General features: G+C 40.8%; 1 protein-coding gene across 1 annotated transcript in view; it reads right to left on the bottom strand.

Moving 5' to 3' along the window:
* SMG6 (SMG6 nonsense mediated mRNA decay factor) overlaps positions 1–22,502 on the bottom strand; it is a 176,780-nt gene that overhangs the window by 148,659 nt on the left and 5,619 nt on the right. The window contains exons 2-6 of the mRNA XM_075196679.1: positions 3,737–5,420; positions 1,852–2,041; positions 793–903; positions 611–717; positions 435–513 (exon numbers count right to left, since the gene is read on the bottom strand). Of these exons, the coding sequence (XP_075052780.1) occupies positions 435–513; positions 611–717; positions 793–903; positions 1,852–2,041; positions 3,737–5,420 (2,171 nt within the window). The remainder of the gene's footprint in view (positions 1–434; positions 514–610; positions 718–792; positions 904–1,851; positions 2,042–3,736; positions 5,421–22,502) is intronic.

Below are 22,502 nucleotides of genomic sequence, written 5' to 3'. Positions count from 1 at the left end.
CATTGTATTAAGCTATGGTATGCTGAATCAGTGTTAGAATGTACTTGTGAATTAAGTGCTTTGTAGTGAGCCAGTCTTTACAAGTTGTAGAGTTTGGTGTCTATTTTCAGTATTTTCTGCCGCTTGGGTGATTGTCAGCTTGACTGGCAAAAGTCACATGTGCAGAACACGAACTTGACACATTGGAGAGAATTCAATTGTGAGTGAAGTCCCGTCAGAGCCTGTGTTGAGACTCTGAATGTTAGGATAGTAAAATGTTGCTTTTTTTTTTTCTCTTTTTCTTACTCTCAAAGGTGCAATCCAAAGATCAGAAATATTATGAATCTGCTGGGACTTCAATCAGAACAGAATTCCTCTTTGCCTCTTGGTTCCTCTCCAGACAAAAAGCATACACAATTTTAACTATATATGCTTTGCCACTTCTCCATCCTTACCGTGTATATAGCCAGGAGGGCCAACTGGTTATAAGGTCGACCATTCTTGGGAGCAATGTGTTGTGCTTTTAGGTACCAACTTAAAAAACAAAACAAAAAAAAACGACAATGAACACATTGAGCCGATAGTTGTTTTTTTTTGTGCAGAATTGTAAAACGATTAAGAATGAGATTACCTGCGTGCTTTACCATAGTTACACGTATCTGTGGCCTGCTCTCTGTAACGGGCAATGTCACCCTGGCAAATCATACAGCGCTGTGCACTGATCAAAGCAAACTTCACCTGGGCACAACAAACAGCATCAGAATATGTGCAACATGCAGTAACATAACTAAGGGGGAAAAAGCTGTGACATACTGTTTTACGGAGAGGCTTACTGCGGATTGCCATTCCATCCATGTACTCTTCCAGCTTGAACTGATATGCCGCCTGCAGTTTCTGAAGCAAATTATCAAAAAACGCAGTACCCTAAAGAAGAGACATTTGTGTTTCAAAGAGAACATAAAATGAACCATGCCAAGAAACTTGATAACAAGGTTTATTTTTCCATAGCCAGCAAAATAATATGAACATTATGGCCATATGAGAATATACAGTTGGGTTTGAGGGGTGAATATGAGAAATGTTTCGCAGCTAACTGAACAAAAAATGCCGTAACCCATAGCAACCAGACTAACAAAGTAATAGAACCCAATTGGTTTGCACAATTCCCACAACATAACTACATACTGGAACTGTTCTGACTTGTGAACCAGAGACAAGAGGAGACACAATAAAGGCCAGGAATTTTTTCACTGTTGGGCAATCTGCATACACCACCTAAATATTTCAATGTAATGTTACGGCACCCTTATATCTCTCGAAGGGCTCTCATTCATATCAGTTTTTCCCCCTCATTTTCAACCTGTCTCATCCGAGTTCCAAGTGGATCTGACCAAAGAAATCCATCACAAAATGCCACAGGCACAAGAACCACCGAGCTCAATGCCAATACGAGAGTGGCGTTTTCATGAACAGGACGTCTTCTGGTGGAGCCCACAAAAGCTGCCGTCACACTGTTTACTAGTAAGATCTCTTAAACAGGAACTTAAGTGCATGGGATGAAATGTATATTTTGCATATAAAGCAATGTTTATAATAAGGGAAGGATGTACAACATATAGTTCGGAACCCTTCAATAGCTCATAATAATGTACTCTGCTGGCAAATGACATGCTGTCCAATATATTTAGCAGACTTGCTCCTGAAGACACAACATTCTGCCCATAACACCAGTGTATGTAATTTGCATTGCTTGCTGCTGACCAATAACAGTTAGGGAGTGATATACATAGTGACATTATTAACCATGTTAAAGTACAAATTAAATGAGTGCTGTACACATACACATAAACTAAACTGCTATGATCTGCTCACCTCATCTAAAACCTGTAGCAGCTTCCTACAGATGTCCTCATTTTCAGCCAATGACTCCTTTAAGATATGTCTAAACTTTTCAATGACTTGATAGAAGACATTTTTCCACAAGAGCTGGTCAACGTTGCGGTGGTCACAGAATTCGATGTCAGTCAGTAGGCAATGCTCATATAGCTGGAGAAGTTCTGACCTGTACAGAAGAATCAGTGTAAATCTATTACATAGGAGCATATTCAATTAGGATTCGCGGCTGCACGGGTCCCGGTACCGCAATATATCGGATTTCCGCGCGGACCCCATGATTGGCTCTAGAAAAATAGCAATAAATAATAAATAACAATGCGTGTCCCTTTTGATAGTTAATATACTTTACATTTTAAGTTTTTGGTTGTTTTGGGCTGCGTTCAATGAGTAACGTATGAGAATCTGCACAAAATAGACAAGCATTTAAAAATATAAATAAAAATATGTGGGACTGTTACAACTATAGTCATTTTTCATATTGGCTCCACCAAGAATGGAATGTATTAGGTAACAAAATCTGTTTACTAATGAATATTATATACTTGAAATAACCTATTCAAATTGGATCAAAAGGATCAAATTGAGCTAGTCAAAAACACACATTGGAAGCTGCCAATTCTGTTGGTTGAACCAATATTGAGAAAATATGCAGCTTGTTTCCTTGGTAATTGTTAAGCTGCAATCCCTCCTGAATTGTGGAGAAGAAAATATCTGCAACCGCTGATCAGTTGTCAGTGGTGTAAGGAGGCGTACCGGGAACCTTGTCATCAGTCACTATTAAGTGGACAGGTTACTGCTCCCACAAGATCAGCACAAATCACTTTAAATGATCTGAGCCATGGTAATGGTAGAGGCAGATAAGTACAAAAAAACAGTGCTTCATAGATCCGAGAGATTGACTGGCATAGCGAGGGTGGTGTTATAATGAGGGTTGCACATAAAACAATACATGTGAATGCACTTGTGGGCACATACTATACCTTATGAGCAAGTCAACCATTATAGCAGATGTCAGATATAAAGAATACACAGTATTTTAAGTATTGGTATATACTAATAGCGTAAAAGAAAAATAAAACACATTCCTGGAAGGGTGTAGAGATTACTGCAATCATGTTGGCCATTACATAAATGTTTAACCATAAAGCAGTGCAAATCTTGGTCGCCATGGTGACTAATAAATGCACTCTCGCAACTATGGCATCCCCCCCTTCTCCTCACTGAAAGCTGGTCAAGGGCAACTTCATTATGACAGCCCCCACAGCTGAACTGTTGCCATGTGCACCATGCAATGTATTACCATATTGTGAGTAAATATTGAGTGTTACAATAAAAAGTAGGGACAGACAAGATGATGTAGAGGCCAGACACTTGCAGAACTGTCCCATCACTGGACTTCAAACTGATGCAGATGCAGTGTATGGCATCATGTGACATAGGCACTACACAGGAACACAGGAAGGCATAAACAGGGTCATTAACTAAACACAGAAGAATTGAGCATATAAGGGCATTATATAGGCAAATTGGACAAGCAACTGGGACTTCAGATTAATTTCAAGTTAACCTATACTCAAGGAGACTTCCAGTTGAAAGCTCACATCTATGAAGCTTTCAGTACCTGTGCACTACCCATAAAAAAAATAAAATAAAAAAAAAGGCGCAGACTCCTCTTTGTCTAGCATTCTGTCTGTGCAAGACTTTTGTTTTAATGCTCTTCAGAGTAAAGAAGAACTAATATATTATGCCCAAACTGAACAATGTGTACTGTGTCCCCCAAAAACCTAATTAGGATAATTAAATATGAAAAATAAAATGTTCAATTAATGTGCCGCATAAAAGGAATGGAAAACATTCTTACCTAAGCAAAGCCATTTTATTCAGGCCTTCTGTGCTGATTGCATCCCGGGATAGAAGATTGCTGAGCTGTAGCTCCTGGTTATCTGCCAATCTCAAAAGACGACTCAGTTCTTGCTGCTGTAGGGTCCTCACTTGTTGTTCAAGTTCCTCAGGTGTTACAGGGCTACCGGAGAACGAACCTGACCCATACTGGCCGGTCTGAGCTGGATATGCAGGATAGAATGGACCGGTATACATGCCATTGCTGGGACTTATAGAATATGGTACAGGAAAACCACCATAAGGATATGGTGGACGGGCATAGTAATATGGATTATCAGAGTTCTGGAACTTGTAGTAAGAGGTCTGGGGAACAGACTGGTAGTTGTCACTCTGTGAAGGTGTAGACTCATCATCAGTATCTAGAAAATGAAGTTGAGGAGGCTGATTTTTCAGAGCAGGCTTCTGATCGGGGTTATTAGGATCCCAAAGGCGACGATTCGCTCCACCACGTCCACGAACAGCTTTGCTGGAGACAATAGAAAGGGGTTTTGTGCTGTTTGATTCCAGTGTTCCAGTAGTACAGGATGATAGGTCTGTGTTGGCTGGAAGAATAAGTATTCCCCTCCCTCTGCCCCTTGGTCCAGTTGACTTCACTCTTAATTCCTCCTTCTCAACATCAGTGCTGCGCTTCTGAATGGGTCTCTCTCCTCGCCGCCTTGTCCTCTTCTCATCAGTGACTAGCTGGTTTGCAGATTCTTTTCTGAAACTCACTTCACGATTATCTTTGCTACTTGATCTTTTGACACCACCTGCATTAGCTAGGCATCCTTTATCAGTCGCATTCTGAGACTTTTTCCACTGGTTTCTGCTTGAGAGTGCACTATCCAACCATTCACTACAATCCTCTTCAAAAGAGTCCGTAGAAGAGAGACACACATGCTTCTTTGAGCGCACCTTTTCTTTCCTATCGCCAACTGTCTTACCTTTATCTAGACGCCTCTTGTTCCCTTCTGCCAAAAGAGCCTCTTCACTACTATTGTTGCTCCCTGCGGAACTGGTGCTGCATGTTCGTGTACGAGTTCTTCGTTTGTCTGAATGGGAATAGCGTTTAGTTGAACCAGGCTTATTCTCATCCTTCCCTGGTCTGGATGTGAACACCTCTTCACCAGTCTTTTGATTTTGGTCTCTCTCTGACCTCTTCGATTTGTCAAGCTTAGTAATCTTACTCCCATCCTCCAGAGCAATTTTGTGATTTGTAACAGGCTTCTCAAAATCTTCTTCATGCAATATTTTCAGCTGCTCTGTTTTTCTCACTATATCATCTTCTGTAATTTCACTTAATTCTTTCACAGGAGCCTGCAGACGTCTTCCTGGCTGGTAAATTAAACGGTCCGGTTTTTTGGCTCTTTTGATGGTCTTTCGATCTTGAGTTTCAGGAGTCACAGATAATGGTCCATCCTGTTCCAGATCTTCATCCTCTTGGAAATGATCTCCAGAGAGGAGAGCTGGGCTTTTCCCATTAACAGAAGACTCACAATTATTTGCTTTCTCAGAACGATATTCCTCAATATGATTACCTCCATTGTCAGAAACATCCAGCTTCGATTTATTTCTCAACCTGGACAGACCAGGTTTATAGATCTCAATGTCTGGACGCCGGTTATCCTTTCTCTGCCTGGGTTCCTTCATTTCCCTGATGGATTCTACAATAAAAACAACAATATTCAATCAAATAGCAATCTTGGACAACCCATTCTTGCACTGAATCAGGTAGACATATAGCTTTATCATGTTTATTTAACTAACATTTGCAAAAAAAGATTGAAGGACACATACTATTATTTCTCTGAGCAAATCAAACATTTTCAGAACATGTCTGAAACTGATGCCTAAACCAAAATGCTGGCGTTTTATTTTACAATACGTGATATCCTTACAAAATACAGAAGGCAGGCAATCATACCAAGCATAAAATAAACCACTCTGATGCAATTCATAATAAAACACTCACAAAGACAAGTTTACTTACCATGTGAAGCTTCAGTTCAACATACACCCACATAAGACTTACAAATTATTACATGTTTTTTACCTCTACTAATGCATAAAGTGTTTACGCACAATACTATGTATTTTTGAACACACTACAATTTATAGCATGGCTCCAAATGCTACTGACTCAATTCAAGTTAACAAGGAAGTTACCAACTTTACATAGTATACATTTTTAATGAATAACAAGTACTCAAATGGCCGATTGCTAGGAATAGGTTAGAGCAGTGGATCCCAAACTTTTTCAGTTCAAGGCACCTTTAAGGTCTCCATAATTTTTTCAAGGCACCCCTAAGCCAATAAAATTACCAAGTAGTCCCCCGCCTTGCTTATCACTGGACCTGGCTGAGGCACCCCTGTGAGATCGCTGAGGCACCCCAGGGAGCCTAGGCACAGTTTGGGAACCACTGGGTTAGAGTCTGTCAGAATTCCACAGAATGCTATTATGTACTCACTACACGTCATCCTGACTGTATAGTCGAAGGAATCAGGAACTTTTTCCCAATCAACCTCATTTTCAGCAACATCTTTTCTGTTGTATTAGGGTTACCTGTAATTCTGTTTCCAGAAAACCATGAACTGTGCATAAAATTGGGACCATTTCACTAATTGGAATACAGACCATCATAAGCACTACTAAAAACAAAGCCTATCTGATGGAACAGGATTGCTGTTCCTGGACAGCTGAAATTAGTTGGACCAAAACCAAGCGTGCGGAGTTAGAAAGAAAGGAAGAGAGTGTTGCTGTATTATCATCATGGACTTGTAAGGTGCCACAGTGCTCCGCAGCGCCATACTGTATCTAGCAGAATATTCACAAATACTTTCTTTTGTAAAAGGGTCAATTCTAGTTTCTTTCATTTTATTAACGATCCATGAACAAACCTCTTCTGCGGTTCAAAGCATCGCAACCGCTTGCTGAAGTCAGGACACCTAGTTACAGAATGATCAGAGTAACTTCCACAATCTCCATCATATGGGTTACAAATTATTGATGTAGAAGTAGCATTAGTATGAGGAGAGTAAATTGACAATGTTTCCGCTTGATTCCCCCACTGGTACTGCCATTTTCAGATACTTTTGATAATCTGCATGACAGGTATATGACAGTAGGCTTCTTGTAGGTTTTGGTGGCATTAAAGTAGTTCCTCTTTAGAAGGTTTACTGCATATTTCCGTTTTTGTTTTGAACTGCATGTGTAGTGCAAGTTTAGGAATTTCCCATTAGATGTGTGGGGTTTTATTGTTTTGTTTTTTTTACAACACCTCTCTGGGCTTGGGACCTGGACAAAGATTTGTTGCATTCAGCATCATCATCAGCTATTTATATAGCTGCCATTAATTGCGCAGCGCTGGGGATTGAACCCCACTGAAACATTGATGGTTTCTGAGGACTGTTCAGAAGTTAACCATTAGATGAGGCCCTTAACCAATAGGAAGGGGGGGGGGGGGGGGGCGGTGTAGCTTCCCTCCAACATGAGTCATATCATTGTCTGAACCGGGTACCAACATGGTTATTAGAATTGAAAAACATCGCTTTGCCTTTCCTCCGTTTGAGTTATGTCATTTAGTCTTTTTGTTTGCCTTTCTTCTTCATAGCATGAGTTTCTGGAGCCATGAAATGTTCTAGCCCTGTACTGTCTCTTCCTTCAGGACCACTCTTATCTTTCTAAAATAGTAAGCAATTCAGGCCCAAATATAGTCGCCTTCAAATTGAATTCCACACATCTGTATGTTATAGAGGTATCCCCTGACCATGTTTAGAGCCTAGTAACCCTACTTGACATTTTTGGCAACAACAGTCTTAGTGGCAATGCAAATGGTTTTGCTGAGGTATCTGCTTTGAAGTCAACCTCTTGTTAAGCAGAGGGAGAGAAGTAACAGTCTGTTCTCAAGGAATTCTCTCTCAGATGTGGCATTCAAACTTATCCATATCTTCGGTGACTTAGCTACACATCGGGGCAATATACAACTTTCAGAGTGGTTCCAAGGCTTCCCAAACTCACAAAAGAGCACTTTCTGTTTTACTATCCAGATGACACTTCACAGGGAGAGAGAAAAAGGGTAGATGGACTTTATATATAACTTGCCCAAGAGAACACTCATTTTTGGAAATGAATCCTGTAACTACTAGACATATAATCTTTAAATGGGCATCTCCATTTCCTTGGCTTAGGTATGAAGGACTTGTCTCCTGGATTTTTTAACTCATTCTTAATATTGTGGAAGGTCAGGTTAAAAATGAACTTTTTTCATTATGCCCAGTCCTCCCAACATCTGGTCATGGAAAGATTTTGGACATTTTCTATATTTACTGTGGCACAAATTTCCTAGATGAGCTCCTTTGTATCTTCTAGAGTAAAAGGGGACCTCTCTCTGGGAGGTGGAATTTTTTTATTTTTTTTATTTTTTTTATTTTATTTAATTTAATTTGGTCTTAAACGTGTTCTGAATTTCCTCTGCAATCCAGGACCTAAACTCTTTATTGCAGCTGGGGTTTCCTCTGGGACTACCTGATCAGTGAAGACATGGCAATGTGGTCGTGTGTACGAGTGATCATTTCTTCCTGCAAATCCTACATTCCTACTATGTTGCTATCTATGAATGAACTTGTTTCGGGTTTTTTCTACAGCCTCATCATCTTCCAAAGCACAAGGAAAAGGCAAATAGGGAAGAAAAATAAAAGGGGTAGATGAATATCACGGACCTTATAAATCCCAAGGTCTACAGCACTTATTGGGCCTGTGTTGGATATTGGTTCCACAAATTCTGGGCGAACGAAAATCTCCTGAATTTCCACAATTGCTTTAGTGAAAATGGTACTTACTTCCTTAAATAGCACATAAAGTCACCATCAATAAATTGAAAATAATTTACTATAAACTAACTAACTTGAGTGCTTTTACTTAAGTAAATGTCATCAATTTTCTATTTCACTTCTCTGCAGCAGGTTGTCATGTTAGGAGCGAGGGGAACTAATTAAGAAGACAGTGACTGACAGCTATGCAGACCCGGCTTTGCTGAAATGCACGTTTGTGGATTGGTCAATTCATACACAGGGACAGTGATGTTACAGCAATTCTGTCTCAGTTTTTGGACCAACATCAGATCCCATCAGGACACGGTCAAAGATATGGAAGTGGATTGATCTCTAATGGAGTGGAAAGGTAATGTAGTTTCTAAATTGGTTATAATCAATGCTCCTGAATAACGTACCTTACCTTTATGGTTCATATCCAAAAATATTTAATTTTTGGGTTTAGTGGTTCTCAAATACCCTGTACACTTGTAAAGATGATTTTATCTGCCATAAAAACAAACCTCCCTAATCACTGGAGAGAAAGCAGGGGGACCTCCATTATGAGTCTCGGAGCGCGCCGACTCCAGCACAGAATAGCAGGGGGAACAGTATCCGCTGCTTGCATCCCAGCACCCAGACACAGCATGATGACTGCTTCCAGATTCCAACCTGGAGACTGCATGAAGCAAACAGGGACCTTAATAAGTGGATGGCGATAACCTCATGGCTGATGCTTTAATGTAGGCGATATAGAAAACTAATTTAGCAGTTCGATGAAGAAGCGCAAGCATTCTGTTCTGGACTAACACAAACTTAAACTGGGTACACACTACAGGTTTATCGTGCCGATTGCCCGAAAAACGACTGTTAGGTCCGATATTACATTAGTGTGTAGGACCATGTTCTACCACACCTAAAGCACATTGCATCGTTTTACTTGATTTTATAACCAGACTAGAAATCTCTATGAACGATGGAACAATGTCAGGAAAATTCTGCAGTGTGTATGCACTCACCACCAGCAGTGTAGGCAGATCTCCATAGAGTTTACAGAGTCATGATACTTTCAGCAGATGGTTGTAACAGACGAAGAGCACAGATCGGAAGGAAAATCGTGTAAGTATGTATGAATCGCCATGCTGATCAGGACTTTCAGTCGTTGGTAAAATAGTTGAAAGACATCGCATCAGGAGAAATTTTCTGTAGCTTTAGACCAGGAGCTTTACTAAACCACTGTTAAACACTAAAGGGTAAATTTACTAAACTGCAGATTGGAAATGTGGATATGTTGCTTATAGCAACCAATCAGATTCTAGCATTTATTTAGTACACTCTACAAAATGACAGCTGAATTCGACTGGTTGCTATAGGCAACATCTCCACTTTTTCAAACCCGCAGTTTAGTAAATATACCCCTAAGACATACTTCTCCAGTCTGAGTGCAGATACTAGAGACATTTATTTAGAAAGGATTCTCTGCTAATATTTGTCACCGACTTCCTTGTAGCAGGCAGGTAGAAATGACAATGTGCACTAAATGTACCAGGTTATACTACTGACACTAGATCGTGCAACACTTGGCTATTCGTAAGTCACACACATTTGTGAATTTGCACATTTTAAAGCTGCAGTACCACCTAGAAAAATATATGTTCCTAACAAGCCTCTTGCCACTCATATATACAATGGAACAGGATGGAGTTTGAGGACTAATCACAAACCGCAATCTTCTACTTACACTCAGCGGGAGGAGCTCCTCCCTGGGCCCTTGCTAAGTGCATGTTAGGATGATATTTCTCTAGGTAGTAGTGTACCTTTACCTTTAGTATTCATGTGCCAAGTTACACAGGCACCAATCTTTTCTAGTCCCATAATTTCCTGTGTATTCTGTTCAGGGAATAAAGAATGAAGCAGTCACCACAAAAGAAAGTATTTGACAATTATGGCAAATAGAGCCACTGAAGTTAGTCAATATACAAGTAGTAAGATAAATCTCTCATTTCTCTACAATATTTATACTAAAGTGGAAATTAATTGCAAAATCCAATCACAAGCTAACAGAGTACTGTTTAGAGCCAGTCACATAGAATGTACATTGTATTAGAAACCAAGAGAAAAACCCCACACATATAATAAGCTAAAAGGACACTGCTGCAAAATTATAAAGTAGAACATACAACCAATCTGCACAATAACCAGCTTTTTATGGCAATTAGCAAATGTAAATCAGATGTGAACACTAAGTGTTACACTGGGCAAGGACCATGTACTACAGTTACTTATTTCAGTAGCTGTCTTGCTTCCAAACTAAAATAACTTTTTAGATGTGGTGCTGTCATACAAGTAATTAAAGAGTCTTTTCCACTGCAATAACTATGTGAGGACTGCATGTTATATAGATGCGAACACACACATTCATCACAAATGAAAATAAAAACAGAGGAAATAAATAATGGTGTACCCCATGTTCACATTTTTTATCTAGGAGAGTGAAAATTATACTAATCCCAGAATCTAACTGAATTCCCAAATAATTTCATGTGGTTAAAATTAAACATGGACAGTTATTTGTACTTCATCATAGCGTCCCCCCCCCCCCGCCCCCAAGAGGTTAATTTTGCCTCCTGTCACTAAATATAAACAATTGTGCACAGCTTGTCACAGTGCTATTGTCCTGTGTCCACTGGGAAAGCCAAGTATTTCCTTTATTGCTTAATAGATTGACATTTAAAGTGAAGGTAACATGTAACAGTGCATAATTTTTGTTATGATACAGCAATACTTAAGTTAACCGAAACTAAACAATTGTGGCTAGTTTTATACTCGGAGCGGGGAATTCAATTCCCCCTGAAGTACAGCCACGTTAAAACTATTACCGTTATTACGATAGTGTTAACCCGGCTTTCTGCTCACAACTCCCTCAGGGGGCGTCAGAACTTCCGTAATAACGGTAATTACGCGCACTATTATCGTAATAACGGTAATAATGCGCAGGCCACGTTACTTTTAACAGTAACGCGGCCAATTGAAAACCCCCCGAAGAGTCCAATGTGCTCTATTAACTGAGCAATATCCACATTAGTAAATAACTAAAACAATGCTTATTTAACCTCATCATATACAGATTTCTGTTACTCCTTTATGATCAGGATATTTTGAAAATATTTCGGTTTCACTGTGAATATATTTTTAATTACCTTATTATATAGAGATTAAAGAAAAAAGGGGTAAATAAGGAGACAAAGTATGGCAGCAGACCGCAGTAAGCTTACGGCTGCCAACGATTTCAGGCTATGCCACTGAGATTGGCCAAAGCTCCTGGTGCTTTATAGGTCTTGGAAGTAGCTCTGGAAATCAGGTTGGGAGATCTAGAGATGCCAAGATGGATCTGAGCGCCCTGGCAGCATGTGGACAGGAGGCCAGACACAGCCCCCGCAACTACAGTAAATGTAGAGTGACCAGTGAACTGTAAAAGAAGGCTTATAGCATTAACTAATAGACATTACTTCAAATATACTGATCTGTCCTGTGATAGGCCTGTTCCTGCTACAAACCTAATACCAACAGAGTGAAGTGAATAAAATCCCAAGTCTACCCTGTATCTGTGCTCTGCCATCAACCAAGCAATCCTTATGGAGCGGTCAACTGGTAATTTTTAAGAGGTTCTATGTGCCAGTAAAGTGGCCCGATGGTGTTAGCAATACTCTCCTTAAACTGGAGTCACCATACCTTGGTGTGCAGATGACACTCACAGGCAGCGAGTGGCTGGTAAGGCCAGACACTCAATACGAGATGTCAGCTAAACCCCACAAAGCGTGGTGGCAGACCAAGCCCACCACACAGGCACTTTGGAAAAGTCGTCAATATATAGAGTGTATCCAATACCGAAGTTGATATTTTTGCCATTAATTCTTTTTGGATTTTTAATGTTTTATTGTATTCTAGGTTTATTGTATTGTGAAGATTTGTTATTCCCCTCAGATTCATGTTTCTCTTTGTGATTTCCTATTGTTTGTGATTATAGAGCACTATGATAAGACTTGTAGCTACTTTGCAGGTGGTTTCTCCATTTAGTGTCATGCAATTTAACAATTTAGTCCTTAAATTGAATTAACTTTATATTACATTTAAATAAAAATATGTATATTTTAATAACTTGCCCACACAAATGTATCCGTATTGGAATATTTGGAAATTAGATATTTGCTATCAAATGTACAGCATAAATGTTTCTATATGATTTTAATAGTACAGATCAATTGAATATAGAAATACTCAGTTTTCTTGGGGAATCTTTGCACTTGGCTTATGTTTTGGCAAGTGAATCAAGATTTTATCAGGCTATGCATATTATGGCAGATGCACAAGTAAGATGGGTTTTTGTAAGCCACAGAAGACAGAGGAATGTGTTGCTTTAAAGAGAAGTGGGAATAAAGTAATATCCTTACATGCAAAATAGTAGATTTTTCTAATGTGATACATAAACATACAGTAGCTCTGTACAAATGTGCTGTATGCAAAATATGCAATGCTATGGCGAAACACAAATCCAATGTATTGCTAATAATGCATAGCAGTGGTTCCCAAACTTTTGCAGTTCGCGGCACCCTTAGAGTCTCCAAATTTTTTCAAGGCACCCCTCCAAAATAATTATTGAGCAGTCCTGTTTTAGAAGTAGTTGGGTCAAAAAAATGTAATAAGTATTTAGGTCAGGACAGAAATACTTATTTAGTTGTATGCAAAAATGCCCCCTCTGCATCCAGACACTCTGCCCTCAGGCACTCTGCCCCCTCTCTCAGGCAGTGTCCCCCCTCCCTCTGCCCTCTCTCAGGCAGTGTCCCCCCTCCCTCTGTCCTCTCTCAGGCAGTGTCCCCCCCTCCCTCTGCCCTCTCTCAGGCAGTGTCCCCCCTCCCTCTGCCCTCTCTCAGGCAGTGTCCCCCCTCCCTCTGCCCTCTCTCAGGCTGTGTCCCCCCTCCCTCTGCCCTCTCTCAGGCTGTGTCCCCCCTCCCTCTGCCCTCTCTCAGGCTGTGTCCCCCCTCCACAGCCCTCTCTCAGGCTGTGTCCCCCCTTTGTGTGCAACGCTGTGTCCCCCCTCCACTGCCCCTCTGTCTGCCCCGCTGTCACCCTCCTCTGACCCTCTGTCTGCCCCGCTGTCACCCTCCTCTGACCCTCTGTCTGCCCACTGTCACCCTCCTCTGACCCTCTGTCTGCCCACTGTCACCCTCCTTTGCCCCTCCTTTGCCCCCTCTGTCACCCTCCTTTGCCCCCTCTGTCACCCTCCTTTGCCCCCTCTGTCACCCTCCTTTGCCCCCTCTGTCACCCTCCTTTGCCCCCTCTGTCACCCTCCTTTGCCCCCTCTGTCACCCTCCTTTGCCCCCTCTGTCACCCTCCTTTGCCCCTGTCTGCCCCGCTGTCACCCTCCTTTGCCCCTCTGTCACCCTCCTTTGCCCCCTCTGTCACCCTCCTTTGCCCCTGTCTGCCCCGCTGTCACCCTCCTTTGCCCCTCTGTCTGCCCTTCTGTCTGCCCCGCTGTCACCCTCCTTTGCCCCTCTGTCTGCCCGCTGTCACCCTCCTTTGCCCCTCTGTCTGCCCGCTGTCACCCTCCTTTGCCCCTCTGTCTGCCCGCTGTCACCCTCCTTTGCCCCTCTGTCTGCCCACTGTCACCCTCCTTTGCCCCTCTGTCTGCCCCGCTGTCACCCTCCTTTGCCCCTCTGTCTGCCCCGCTGTCGCACTCCCTCTCACTCCTCTGCCGCGAGCCAGCTATAGGAAAAAACAAAGAGCACAAACTTGCCAATCCACGCGGCGCCGGGACCTAGCAGACTCCTCTCTCCCGCAGCTGTCACGGACGTCGATATTCAGTGACAGCTGCGGGAGAGAGGAGTCTGCTGGGTCCCGGCGCCGCGCTGATTGGTAAGTTTATGTGCTCTTTGGTTTTTCCTATAGCTGGCTCGCGGCACCCCAGTGACAGCGCCGCGGCACCCCTGGGAGCCGCGGCGCACACTTTGGGAACCGCCGATGCATAGTATAGCAACATAAACATAATAGAAAAGTAAATACAAAACATTTTTAGCACAACAGAGTAGAAATAGTTTAGAGTATAAATACATAGAACAAATATTGGAACAAATGTCAGACCTTCACTTGAAACAACCACCAAAGTGTAGCAGATTAGGAACGTTTTGTTGGCTTCCTTTAGAAAGTTAGAAAAATCTCAAATAGAGAAGGTAATATAATTGATTAAGGTGCATAAATATACAATGACCTGCTCTGAATCTGTGCGTGGCTGGTGGCATAGTCAAAGCTCACTTCGGCTCTCAGATGGTTAAATCTGTGGAGGTAGCTCCATACTAGAGATTGCAGGTATCCACTATACATGGCATTCTCTTGATTATTTGGATGTTTTCACCTCAGCAGACCACAATTTGAATCTATTTAGGGGTTGGTGGCAAAGTGTTAATTCCCCATTGTTTTTCAGATGATTAAAGTCAGCCAGAGAGGCCCTAGTCTATAATAAGCCTTTGTATTGAAACTCCATTCATGGTGGTCTGTTATAGCCTTGCCTGCTCTACACCCGCAATCTATGGTCAGAAGGCGAAAGGTGAACCTGACCTTACAAAAAGATTTCTCCACTTGTCATTCTCTGGATCCAAGATTAGTTTTGCTTGTACACATTTACTATGCCGAGTATGCTGCCGCTAGTAAAAGAGCTTACAAATAATAAAAAAAAAATGTTCTTTATTAAAAGAACACTGTCATACAATTACCCTACGCGTTTCAACCAATATATTCTCAGGTTTCCTCATGGAAATTGCAAGGGTAATCCCATGGAATTGTAAAGTCTGGTCTTCTCAAGAATATCTAATTGGAATGTGTCACTTAGTGATTTAAAACCCTAATGAAACATTCACTTGCTGTTAATTTATGTGAAGTGAGTTAATAATTTTGCAAAAGATTAATTAATAAAAATCTATGAGGAAAAACAAAGTAATGATAAAAAAAACCTGCTAAAATAGAAGATATGCATACGACAGTATGAAAATTTGGCAAGTATTGCCTATCTTTTGGTAAAACCAACAGCCTAAGTTCTGTTCCTTAAAGTGAACTGCATGTAAACTGCTTAAACATGGGTAGAACAAGTGGAGAAGTCAATGTAATGTTATTGGGACTCTTCATAGAAGCAGTACTGTATCAAATATCACAACAGTAAACTTTCAAATCTTAATTTTGAATTCTTTCTGTACACTACATGTAAGGAGAGCACTGAAAGAATTCTTTATCATATTGGCTGAAATAAATATATAAAAAAAAGACAAAATAAAGTGGCAAATAATTTGAAGCCCTTTTTTAAAATATTTCCATGAATGGATAGGAGATGCACGTTGGTAATGTTATGTTAATGTGTTCTCCATCCACCAGCAGTCCAAGTTGTCAGTCTATTAACTGTAAGACCAACACAGATACAAACATGTTCTTTTCATTTACAGGAGAGATTTACTTGCAAATTATGCTTCATTTCCCTAATGGAAAAATCTGAAGGAAAAAAAAATATTTACACTGCATTCCATGCATGCTGAAGAAAAGCCACGCTATAAGACAGTATGAGGAACAAGAGGGTGCCTGTGGGCTCTCATTCTCTTTTAGTTGGGATAGTTTGCACTGTTTTCATTACGGCAATCCAGAAACATACTAGTGGATTAATCGGCCGCTATCAAATTGACGCTAGTCTGTGTATGCGCGTGTTAGGGAATTTAGACTAAGCTCTATTGGGGTAGTGGACTGTACAACACTGCGGAATTAGTGGTGCTATATAAATGATGATGATGATTACAGCATATTGATCATATTGCAGCATATTGATTTTCTCCTTTATTTCCTTGCCCTTTAATGCTATATTCTTATGCTACCTTCACCTTCCTTGCAAAAGTGTATACAAATCACCTATCAGGTCTCCAAGAACAGATTTTAAAAACATACTGTTACTAAATCCTAACATTATTTTCTATTTTAATGATTTGTTTGCAAAATGAAGACGGTGTCCCTCCATCCATCTATCTGGACAGGATGTCTTCTAAGCATGATGCGGTTCATTTGTTATTGTCTTAGGCTAGGTACACACTGGATAATTTTTTGACCAATCTGTTATCTACAAATATTGTTCCTACAACTGATGATCTGACCAGTCAGGTGATTCATGCATACACACTACACACGATTTACCTTCAGATCTGTGCTCTTTATCTGGTCCTTTAGTCGTTTACAGAGTAACAGCAAAATAGTCACTCATTCATTCCTGTCACACTGATTAAAACCACCTTGTTATAGCTATCCACATGTCCTTACGACTTTCGTTAATTTATTCATTGCCGGCAGCTGCTTAAAAGACCATGACTCTGTAAACTCTGATGATTGTGAGTGCATACACACCGCAGGATCGGAAGGTGATTGGAACGAGATTATTAAACAGTACGACCAACCAAATGAAACAACAATCGGCACTTTGGAACGATTGTCATTCATTGTGTGATTATACACACAAACGTAATATGTGGCTGAGCAGTTGATTATCGGGTGATTGGCCAGATAATCGGCTGAAAAACCTGCACTGTGTACCTAGCTTAGGACTATAGGCAGATCTATAAAACAAACGGTGCTTCTTTACACTTGGAGGTCTACAACTTAAAAGTTATTTTGTCTTGTTTGGCCGGCAATTGGCTGATGAACCTGCTCTAGACTGGAAATTTGTCAAGTTTTCTTACTCACAAATACAAGAAATGAACCTGAACAGCTGAGTCACTCCATAGAGACTGGGAACACTTAAGTCTTCTCTAGATACAAGGTAAGTGCTCAGAAATAAGCACACAAGAGTAAAGTTTCAAAGATGTAACACCTGGATCCACACATCACATTGCTAAAACACAACAGCTCTTTAACCAGACAAGGCTGTTCTACAGGGTGTAAAAGGATCACTATTTAAATTGAGTTTCTGCACAAGAGGTTTTGCCCGCTTGGGCCCTGGATATGCCTTTTACAGTGCACTGATAAAATAATAGTTTTGAGCAAGAAGACGATTTCATTTGGGGTCATAATAAAAGGTCCCATCATATTCCCAACAGTTGTCTGGGATATTAAAGTGAGTCCGTAATTAAACTTATTGCTTTATCTAATCTCACTGCTAAACGCAGGGCCTGATCAACCAATAGGCAGATCAGGGTGAAGCCTGGAGCGCTGGAGGCTGAGTGAGGCAGCATCGCCAAGATGCCTTTTTTTTTCTTTTTCTTATTTATGGCTGGCGTGGCTGGAGTCATTAGAACCGCCCCTGGTCCAAAGGAGCAGTCCTGACTGTCACTACTACATGGCAGGCAGTCTGGCAGCGATCGCTGCTAGCTGCCTGTCAGTGTTGCCGACGGCGCTTCTTACCATGGTCACGTGAGATCAGGACTTCCACATCTGACGTGACCACAGTGAGAAGCACCCGCGACCGCACTGACAGGCATCCAGACTGCCTGCCATGTATAGCACTGAAGAGAAGACTGCTGCTCCAGAACAGCAGCAGGTAAAAACGCTACGGGGGCAGGTGAAGACGCTAAAGGGAGTAGAAAAAGATGGCTAATGAAATTGCTGAAGGTGATGGCTGAAGGGGGCAGCTGAAATGCCTAAAGGGGGTAGATGAAATGGCCGAGGGGGTATTTAAAAAATAAAGAGCCGCTTTGGGAGAGCATGATATTTTTATTGTGTGGCGGTTATGAGGATGCTCTCTGTGGTCTCTAGGGTCACTAGAGTGCTAAACATTAGTCAGGTGGGGCTGATAGTGGTATGTATTTGATTATAGCTCTTGGACAACAATTTTCATATATTTTATTGCCTACATTGCCCATTGCCTGGGCTATGGGGTTGCTCTATCTGACCATAATTGACTATTATGTTTGGACTAAAGAGCCTGATCATTCGGGGTTTATACCATTTACCATTATAATACAATTGCTGCATATTTTCAAAACAGGATCTGTACTTTCCACAAGCCAGCTAAAGGACAGCAACAAAGCTGCAAGAGCAGGGAAGAGAGAAGAGCACGATCAGGTAAGAGGGAACTGCACATTCTGTCTAAATTTGAATGCTGGAGAATACTCCTGAGTATTCGTATTCAGGAGTATTCCTATGCACCTATTATTGGGAAGGGGGAGGGGGGGGGAGTAGGGAGGGCGCGCTATGGCTGTAATTGCCTAGGGCGGCCGGAACCCTTAATCAGGCCCTGGCTAAACGCTCTCCAATCAGAACAGAAGTGTTACAAATTAGAATTGTACTAGATTTTCTGCTAATGAGCAGAGGGGGACCTGTGCAATCTTAAGGAGTGTTACAACTTTATCCCTGATATTTGCAAGTACACTAGGTACTCAAATATATAGTTTTATCATTTCTATGTTTGCTATAGATGAATTTTATTTACATATACATTTTTTTAAATCTTATATTGCATAATAATGTTATATAATGGGTTGTAAAATCAAAGAAGAAAAACCTCTGACACCTTATGCTAAGAAAGAAGTTAAAAGCAATTGAAATAAATGAATGAAGTCATTAATTATTATGCTTTCTATGGAAAAAACGCATAGAATGTAAGGGATAATTACATACAGTATTTTCTTAACTAACTACATTGACTACATTATTTCTAGATAAAAGCAGATATTTCTTTTTGGTGCTAGCATGCAATTGCTGATAGTAAAATGTCTGAGAAACCTTCTGGCCATAATACTGGCTTTGGTTCACATAGACAACTAGTGTTACAGTTATATTATTACAGTCATGGCCAGTTTTTATGATGGCAATTTGCATATACTCCACAATATCATGAAGAGTGATCAGATGAATTGCAATTAATTTCAAAGTCCCTCTTTGCCATGACAATGAACTTTATCCCAAAACAACATTTCTACTGCATTACAGTCCTGCCACAAAAGGACCAGCCAACATCAGGTCAGTGATTCACTCGTTCATACAAGGAAGAGTGTTGACGAGGACAAGGCTGGAGATCACTCTGTAATGCTGATGGAGTTAGAATATCAGACTGGAAGCTTTAAAAGGAGGGTGGTGCTTGAAATCATTGTTCTTCCTCTGTTAACCATGGTTATTTGCAAGGAAACACGTGCAGTCATCATTGCTTTGCACAAAAAGGGATTCACATGCAAAGATATTGCTGCTAGTAAGATTGTACCTAAATCAATCATTTATCGGATCATCAAGAACTTCAAGGAGAGAGGTTCAATAGTTGTGAAGAAGGCTTCAGGGCGCCAAAGAATGTCTAGCAAGAGCCAGTAAAGTCTCCTAAAGGTGATTCAGCTGCGGAATCTGGGCACCACCAGTGCAGAGCTTGCTCAGGAATGGCAGCAGGCAGGCGAGTGCATCTGTACGCACAGTGAGGTGAAGACTTTTGGAGGATGGCCAGGTGTCAAGAAGGCCAGCAAAGAAGCCACTTCTCTCCAGAAAAAACATCAGGGACAGACTGATATTCTGCAAAAGGTACAAAGATTGGACTGCTGAGAACTGGGGTAAAGTCATTTTCTCTGATGAATCACCTTTCAGATTGTTTGGGGCATCTGGAAAAATGCTTGTCCGGAGAAGGAAAGGTGAGCGTTATCATCAGTCCTGTGCCATGCCAACAGTAAAGCATCCTGAGACCATTCATGTGTGGGGTTGCTTCTCAGCCAAGGGAGTGGGCTCACTCATAATTTTGCCCAAGAACACAGCCATGAATAAAGAATGGTATAAAAACATCCTCCAAGAGCAACATCTTCCAACCATCCAAGAACAGTTTGGTGCATTTCCCAGTATGATTAAGTACCTTCCCACAAGGAAAAAGTGATAAGTGGCTCGGTGATCAAACCATCAAAATTTTGGGTCAATGGCCAGGAAACTCCCCAGACCATAATCCTATCAAGAACTTGTGGTCAATCCTCAAGAGGTGGGTGGACAAACAACAACCCACAAATTCTGACAAACTCCAAGCATTGATAAGGCAAAAATGGGCGGCCATCAGTCAGTATGTGGCCCAGAGGTCGATTGACAGCATACCAGGGCGAGTTGCAGGGATCTTCAAAAAGAAGGATCAACACTGCATATATTGACAATTACATTAAGTTTATGCAAAGAGTCAATAAAAGCCTTTGACACTTATGAAATGCTTGTAATTCTACTTCAGTATACCATAGCAACATCTGACAAAAAGGTCTAAAACACTGAAATCTGCAAACTTTGTGAAAACCAATAATTGTGTCATTCTCAAATCTTTTTGCCATGACTGTATATGTTAGACAGTTTAAGTTCTTTTGTTATAGTCTAAATTAGAAGTATTTAGAAGTAGTACTTTGCTAGCCTGAAGTTTACTCTGTAGAATGAATGTGTAAATCAACAATGCTTACATGAATAAGCAATGATTAATCTACTAAAGTGCCAAAACTTGTTTACATTTGTAGAGCCAAACACTGTTGTGTTAGAATATAGTGTGTTATAATGAATTTATACTTCATGCCTCTTTTAATAAAGGATCTTTCTGATCATTTAAAATAACATTCATCTGCTACTCCCTCCCTCCTCTTCCCATTTTTGGATAACAATATAAGCAGTGACTGACTTGGATTTTATAGCGTTTCTGTCACCTACACATCAAACAAATATTTGAGCAGGCAACATACCCAGACCTGCAATTGTAGAAAGGTCACATAGGTCCATTAGTTATTTTGGTATCATATTTACATACTGTCAACAGATAACCATGTGCTCAGATAAAGCAGGGTTGTATCAATTTATTTAATAAAGATGGTATGTAGTGGGGGTTTGGACCATGAAGTACAGCAGGGGAGGGTCGCTCAAGCGGCACAGAAAAATGTCCAAGTATGGTAAGAACTTTAAACCTGGAGAGCACATAACGTATTGCTGAAGCCACTATACAATAAGCAAATAAAAAGCCAACATAGAACCCAATAACCATAACTCTTTAAAACGTATTCAACTAGGAATATACATTAAGAAACAAAAAGTCTCTTAAAGAGAAACCCCTGCTAAAAACAAACCAAAAAACCCTCAAAAACCTAGAAACCATCACAATTCCGCTCTGGCCCGCAAGACTCTAGAGAAATTGAAAGAAGAGCCGCCCTAAACTTCTAAGCAAAAGGACGAAAGTAGCCCTCCATGATCAAAGGGCAGTTTCCTTCATACATATTAAGGACCACAATGGCAATGAATGGCACTTTAATCAAGAGACAGCGAGAGACTTTCATGCCTGTTATATAAAACTAAGGGCTAGATTTACTAAGCAGCGGGTTTGAAAAAGTGGGGATGTTGCCTATAGCAACCAATCAGATTCTACCTGTCATTTATTTAGTACATTCTACAAAATGACAGCTAGAATCTGATTGGTTGCTATAGGCAACATCCCCACTTTTTCAAACCCGCAGCTTAGTAAATCTAGCCCTAAGTATCTCTGGGACATTTGGTCTGGCAGACATCACCCCTATCTTGAGAAAAGCAATTCCTACAATTTCATAAAGGCTGCTAGAGGGATGGAAGACAAGTCATTCTAGTGAAAGCACTCAATGAGATCTCACACAAATCTGCCTTCTCTCAGCAGTCATGGAAGGCCTACATAATCTTCCCAGCCTTTCCTAGTGCTCTAATTATAGAACAATCTCCCTGTTGAATGATGACTTGAAAAATGAGAACAACAAATTTAATCCACACTGAAGGTTGGCAACATTGCAAAGATCACAGACATGATTTAGGCTGGTCAGCTAAGAAATTGGCAACCCTCATCTTAGTTTTGTGACCAGATGCAATGAAGGCATTTGTGAGGGTAGATTGCAATTCCTGTCAGGTATATTGGAGCACTAGGGATTGGGTCAGACCACAGCGCAAAGAATTGTTTAACTCTCTAAAGACCT

Source organism: Mixophyes fleayi, chromosome 2 (genome assembly GCF_038048845.1).
Source record: "Mixophyes fleayi isolate aMixFle1 chromosome 2, aMixFle1.hap1, whole genome shotgun sequence".
Classification (NCBI taxonomy): Eukaryota; Metazoa; Chordata; class Amphibia; order Anura; family Limnodynastidae; genus Mixophyes; species Mixophyes fleayi.
The sequence above is the reverse complement of the archived record's forward strand: the minus strand, read 5'-3'. Positions and strand labels throughout refer to the sequence as shown.